This window comes from Macrobrachium nipponense, chromosome 10 (assembly GCF_015104395.2).
Source record: "Macrobrachium nipponense isolate FS-2020 chromosome 10, ASM1510439v2, whole genome shotgun sequence".
NCBI classification, from domain to species: Eukaryota; Metazoa; Arthropoda; class Malacostraca; order Decapoda; family Palaemonidae; genus Macrobrachium; species Macrobrachium nipponense.
In genome coordinates, this window is record NC_087204.1 from 108,855,345 (window position 1) to 108,862,153 (window position 6,809).

Sequence of the window (6,809 nt, forward strand, 5' to 3'; positions counted from 1 at the left end):
TCCTTTTTCCTACTTCGTCCGTCGCATTTATAAGGCATTCTGGCGGCAGGGCCTACGGCGAGCGTCACAGACTCCCGAGATTACGGGGAATGATTTAGAAGAATCTCGACGGAATATTGCATCATATTTCGCTGCGTTTCTCACGACTCTTCGGCGCCTGTTGCGTTCCACAACACTCCTGCCGATTCTAGAACCATCATGAGAACAGGTGCCTCCAACACACGCGCGAAAACCTCCATGCGGCAGAACTTCTCGAAGATGCATTTTCCTTTCCTTTATCTTCCTTTGCTATAAAGCAATTACCTTGACACCCAGTTAATTTTTAAGGAATAAGTTTCTGCGACTGTCAGTTTCTGTTATACAAAAAGGGACATCCACATTTCTAGCTACATTATAAACACGTACAGCATTTCTGAAAATTTTCTATAATAAGCTATACAATATGTATATTAGATTCAACATAGAAATTTTGAAAATATTTTTTTACTGTGATTTCCACTGATATCAAGTCACTTCGTTAGCAATAAATGTTTTTTTATGTAATCTTCATGCATTGCATACAGGACCTCTGTTGCTAAAACACTAGGAAAATTCATTTCTACCCAATAGCTCCTCAGCCTCTTCTATACCACATATAGCAGTAGAAATCAGCGATAATACTAATTCAATGGGAGATTCGCCATTCTTTAAAGGATATCTAATGTATACCGGTCTTTTAAGGTTGGTAGGTGACAAATAGCTCCGTCGTTTTCAGCAGCATTTGCTAAAATGATCTTTCTCTGGAACTTCTGAAATTTTATATTTGCTTAAAAACTCTATCAACTGTCATACATGTGCTTCTCTAAGTCTATTTAGGTTTTACGGTGTCTAGTCAAGGTCTTAAGGTAGTCCACGATAAGGTGTCGGCTATCCGTAACTTTCCGATACCTACTAACGTCAAGGGGATACAGCAATTTTTAGGCTGTAGTGGGTATTACCGGTGTTTTATGCGCAATTACTCAATTATAGCCGTTCCTCTAACCGATCTTACGAAGAAGGGCATAGATTTTATATGGTTTGAAAAGCATCAACAGGCGCTCGATACCTTGAAAGAGGAATTATGCTGTTCACCTATCTTAAAATTCCCTGACTTCAGTAAGGAATTCTTTATCGCAACAGATGCCTCAGACCAAGGGGTAGGAGGGGTACTGCTTCAGCAATATGACAAACAGTTCTTCCCTATAGCTTTTTATTCACGTAAACTGAGACCTTCTGAAAGTAAATATGCAGTAATAGATAAGGAAGGGCTAGCTATTGTTAACTCACTAGTACATTTTAAGTTCATAATATACGGCTATCCTGTCAAGGTTCTTACTGACCATAAGCCCCTCACCGACTTCTTCAAAGGCTTTAGTCACAGTCCCAAAAGAACTCGGTGGCATATGATCATTCAATACTTTGGCGCAAGGAAAGGATACCTACCTGGGAAAGCAAATATCATTGCTGACGCATTATCATGCAACCCCGCGCCATCTTGTATGGAGCCATTAGCGTAATAACTAGTAGATATATCAACATCCTGCCTATTGTTAAAACTGTATCTGAACAGGAAGACCCGGGTTGGAGCGCTGAACTAGCACACTCTGAACAAAGAAAAAATCAGCAGTTAAAGAAAATAATAAATGCTTTGAACGGGAATCCTAAAGAAAAGGAATATGTGAAGTATACGCAGCAGAACTATATATTTAAGGATAATATTCTGTGTAGGTCCGTGACAAGGAAAACCCGCAGCACCCAACAGGTGACTAACGACCAGGTAGTGGTTCGAATTTCGCTTATACCAATCGTCTTAAACTGGTTGCATTCCAATCCATTACATGGTCATCCAGGGTTCTCTATCATGTCACAGAAAGCCAAATCAGCAGCCCATCAGCTTCTTCTATTCAGCGATCATGCTTTTTCATAAAGAGATTCGCCCTCTTCTGAAGTATTCCTTTCTACTTAGGGTTGGTGACTAACAATTTGTCCCTAGTTTGACAAACTGGCGACAGCCATTTTTGCTTTCATTCTGATAAAATAGACTTTAAAGATTTTGATATTCATAGCTTATAAGTACTTCACCTTTTAAGGAAGTTTGGTTGGAAAATATGACAACGCAGACAGCTGAAATTTGTGTTATAGAGTATATAAAAATTGATACACTTTGGCTGGAAAACTTAAAACTTGAAAAATAAAAAAGATAAAAAACTGATACGCCAGTTCGTAAAAACAGGGACGAATGGACCCCCAATCGAATTAGCAACATATGTTGAATTGTTGTTTCCGTAGAACTTTTGGGATTTCATCTTTGGTTAAAACCTGGTCACTTCTCAACTGCCACTCAACTAAATGGTATCCATGAACTTCGCCATAAAAGTATTCATATTCTAGAGGAAGGTCAAACCAAATTATGCGCCAAACTATTATAGGTTTGCCTTCTCAAGTAATTGTTTCGGTAATGGATATGACGTCAATCTTCGATATCCGGAATACCTGGGGAGCCATTTCCTGCTTAAGTGTTAACACCGGTGATTTTTAAACATTTTGGCACCGGGGTTTTAGCATATTGTTTCATAATTATTTGAGACAATTTATCAATGATTTTCCATTTTAGAGGAATCATTTTTGGCTAATTACTATCATATTATTAACTGGGGCAGTATCGTCTAGAAGTTTTATGGGCCATGGTCTTATCTTTTAAAGTGACTGTCTGTCTCCAGAAGCTAGTTAATTAGCTTCTGGAGACAGGCCAGATCAAATTATGTATCATACAATAGAGGTGATAATCCCTTCACCCATTAGTGTTCTCAGGTCATTCTTTCTGAAATGGAAATTGCGTCCATCTTTGGTAAGAGAGGTACCTAGTGAGCCCAACCATCATTAAACTATACACGAATAATTTTGAGTTTTAAACATATCACAGGTGTCAGTTCCTATTTCGTTTTTTTTTTTTTTTATAATCTTATAGGCTTATGTTATTTGTACTTGATGTTGTATTTTTCTTTGTAGGACATGTACTTACAAGAACAAAAGATGTTACTGTCTACTTTATATATTTTGTATTATGTCTCTTTGTGGACAAATTTGTACTAATAATTGTATAATTTGTCAATAAAATAACTATGAAAAATAAGAGTATTTAGTAATGAGGTTTTATTCATAGGGGAATACTCTCTTATATTCAAATAATTTTTATGGCCAACTGCTAACTTCTCATTAAGCGGGGCACTATTGTCTAAAAATTCTAAGGTTCATAATATTTTCTTACAAAAAATGCCTGATATTGCACCTTATCAGTTTTCAATGATTATGTAACTCTTTTTTTTTAAATTACGATCAATGTCACAGGACAGAGTGGTTGTTGAGCCAATTAAATCTGAATCTATCGGGCAATCACTTTCCTTTTGGGTCGGATTAGTTCCTTATTTAGCTATTTAGTCCACCATTTTTGTTACCAAATTACAAAACATTACTCCAAACTTGCAATTCAGTTTTCTTTTCAGTATCATCTAAAAACGTAATCTCCAAGATAAACATAAGTCTTTTAACACAACGCACTTCGCAGACCAAATTTTCAGTCACTCAGATATAAATGAAAGATTCTATTCTGATTTCTGAGTAGTGGAAAGTGACGGAATTTTCAGGTAACGTGATATTCAGATGGGCAAAGAAAATAACATACTTTACTTCGGAAAACCCAGAAATAATGAAAGGAAAATATAACTATCGAATAAAATAAACAAGTCATTTCTCCCTCAAGTCATATTTGTATCACAAAAATAACTTCACCTTAACATACAAGGAAAAGTTCATAGGCCGTAGTGGAAATCACAGAGAGAGAGAGAGAGAGAGAGAGAGAGAGAGAGAGAGAGAGGAGGAGACATGGAAGCGGGGAGGAGAGCTAGACACTGAAACCGCTTTATTTTGTTACTATTTTAAGATTGGAATTAAAGAGCACTTCATATTCTCTCTCTCTCTCTCTCTCTCTCTCTCTCTTTCTCTCTAAATACAGATAGGCGTGGTGTTTAATACCTCCGGCATGACGACCGAGTATATATTCTTCGGATTCGACGAGTCTCATCAGATATCGTTTGTCTGCCGAAACAGATACAAGAAGACGCCATGTGTTCCAAGGTGAGGCAGCTCTCTAGGAATCCTTGACGAGTCCATATCGTCTTTCAATGGATAATCAAGTGCTAAGATTAACCCCATATTAACCTGGCACGCTAACTTTCCTCTCTAAACATGTTAATAAATATTTAAATTATTTAATAAATGAAAACTCTGAGGTTTTTTAGTTTAAATTTCAGCAATTATTCCAGATCAGTTTCATTCCCTATCTAATCCACTTAAATGCATACATTTATGTTTGTGCATTTACTGAAATTAAGGTTTCTTATGATCGTCGACGTTTATTACCTTCAACAGATTTAGAAAATTCAGTTATATTATTCATATAAAAATTTTTTTTGTCGTGATTATTGCATTTGACGTTTGATTACTAGGCTAATTATATTTTAATATGAAGCTCAGGTTACATTAGAAAAACAAACTCCTTTTACACATTACTAAGACAATTTTGAAAAATGTTAGAATATTAGGAACATGAAGAAAAAAGCTTAAAAAAAGACAGACTGTACCAGAGCGAAATGTGATGGACATCACATGCTCTGGTCACATAAATCTACAGCAATTCTGTATTAACAGAGAGAGAGAGAGAGAGAGAGAGAGAGAGAGAGAGAGAGAGAGAGAGAGAGAGAGAGAGAGAGAGAGAGAGAGAGAGTTCCCTGGAAAAAACATACAGAAAATCTCGAAGTTAGCAGACAAGCCTATAACCATTATAGAGAGAGAGAGAGAGAGAGAGAGAGAGAGAGAGAGAGAGGGTAGGAGTTGGAAAAGCATTTCGTTCTAATTTTATAACTAGCTTTAAAAGATAAACGTTCCTCGCTCTCTCTCTCTCTCTCTCTCTCTCTCTCTCTCTCTCTCTCTCTCTCTCTCAGTTGAAATGCAGACAGGCGTGGCATTAATAGCCCTGACCATGAAAAATCTGTATATAAATTCACAGGATTCATCGGGTCTAGTCAACTATCGTTCGCCTCTAAACAAAGATACCACAAGACGCCATGTGCTCTAAGGTAAGAGAAGCAAATAAGACTTCTTCAGGGAATACGACTTTTGTTCGTATTTCCAAGTTCGTTCGCCTCCGTAAACGTCTGTTGTGCTAGAGGAATCAAAGTTAATCGTGCTTAACCTGACACGGACGGAATACTCGGTCTTAGCTCTGAATTAATCTCAACAACCGGCAAATCTGAGACGTTTCTGTATTACATTTCGGTGGTTGGTTGAGTTACATCTCATTCCCACAAAATATCTTATTTGCCGGCATTATCTTTTTATGTCTGTCCATTTAGTGATATCAAGTTTTTTTTTTACCTTCATACAGAATTTCAAAATTCAAATAGATTGTCGAAATGAAAAAAGGCTGTGTTAATAAAATCAGACCTCTGATAACTTGAGTAAATATATTTCAGTTGCAGGATCAGGTTAGGTCAGCAAAGCCTATTACTTTTAAATTTCAATAATGTCTTTTTACCATAGAAAATTCATTTCAGTTTATTTCAAAAATGTCTTATGTGACAAGAACCAAATGTACGTTTGAATAAAGCAGATTACACCATTCTTCTCTGAAAGAAGTAATAACATGAAATATATAAAGAACATAAAAGAAATGAGACCATTATTTTGCAAATGGGAAATATATTTGGAAACAGAAAATAAAATATTATTAGTTGTTAACAGAGAGAGAGAGAGAGAGAGAGAGAGAGAGAGAGAGAGAGAGAGAGAGAGGAAATCTGAATCCTTTGCACCGAATCTCTAATGAATTCCTAACATCCTCTGTTCCCGCAGGTCCTACTCGTATCCTTCTGCCTTGTGGCTTTGGCCATGGGACGCCCTGATGGTTCCCATGCCCCTGTAGGATACGGCTACGAAGCCCCCAGACATCAGCCGAGCTACGAGGTATAACGGTTCTTTTAAATATAGTGTCTAGACTCTAGACCTACATGAAATCTGAAATTTTTTGTCTAAAAAGAAAAATACAAATAATCGTCTTTAACTTGTTTTTAAGTAACGATCTATTTCTTCTTTAACATACTAAGACCCTAATGTAAGAACGCATTTAATTTAGTGTGATGATGGAGACGATAATTTGAAATTTATTTTTCGTCTGATATACTTCACCTACACATATACAGATACACAATGCAGTCACGATAATAAACTCTTATTTGGCACAAGTGCATATCAAGGAGTAATCCTTTTAAAATGAAATAATTATTTCCAACAGGAGGGGAGGCCATTCGACTACTCCTACGTCGTCAAGGACGCCTACCAAAACCTCGACTTCGGTCACAAGTCCACCTCCGACGGGAAGGTGGTGACCGGCGACTACCACGTCCTCCTCCCCGACGGTCGCAATCAGACCGTCGTTTACACCGCCGATAACAACGGCTACCGGGCTCAGGTTGCTTACCACGGAGAAGCCAAGTACCCTGAAGCCAAGCCCTATGCCCCTGCTCCTTCCTACGGCGCCCATAAACCAACTTACATAGGACCTGCCCCAGTCTATGGAACTCCAGCTCCCACTTACTGAGAACCCGAAGCTCTCTATGGCGCCTCCGATCATAGACAGCTGTCGAATATCTATTTATTTATGTATTTATTTATCTGTTGTGTAAATAAAGTAAATAAATTTTCATTTTCTTTTTCTTTCATTTAATTGAATCACCTAA

At 37.3% G+C, this 6,809-nt stretch overlaps 1 protein-coding gene across 1 annotated transcript; it reads left to right on the forward strand.

Annotated features, from left to right (window-relative positions):
- Nucleotides 1-4,106: 4,106 nt before the first annotated feature.
- On the forward strand, nucleotides 4,107-6,694 carry LOC135224227 (pro-resilin-like). Its single transcript, XM_064263081.1, has 3 exons — nucleotides 4,107-4,152; nucleotides 5,926-6,036; nucleotides 6,365-6,694. Exons 1-3 carry the CDS (start codon nucleotides 4,141-4,143, stop codon nucleotides 6,668-6,670), a joined length of 429 nt encoding a protein of 142 aa, XP_064119151.1. The 5' UTR covers nucleotides 4,107-4,140; the 3' UTR covers nucleotides 6,671-6,694.
- Nucleotides 6,695-6,809: the final 115 nt, after the last annotated feature.

Excerpts from the sequence above, each read along its gene's own strand:
- LOC135224227 (XM_064263081.1), top strand. Across the intron at positions 6,037-6,364 it reads GACATCAGCCGAGCTACGAG|GAGGGGAGGCCATTCGACTA; the intron begins GTATAACGGTTC and ends TATTTCCAACAG.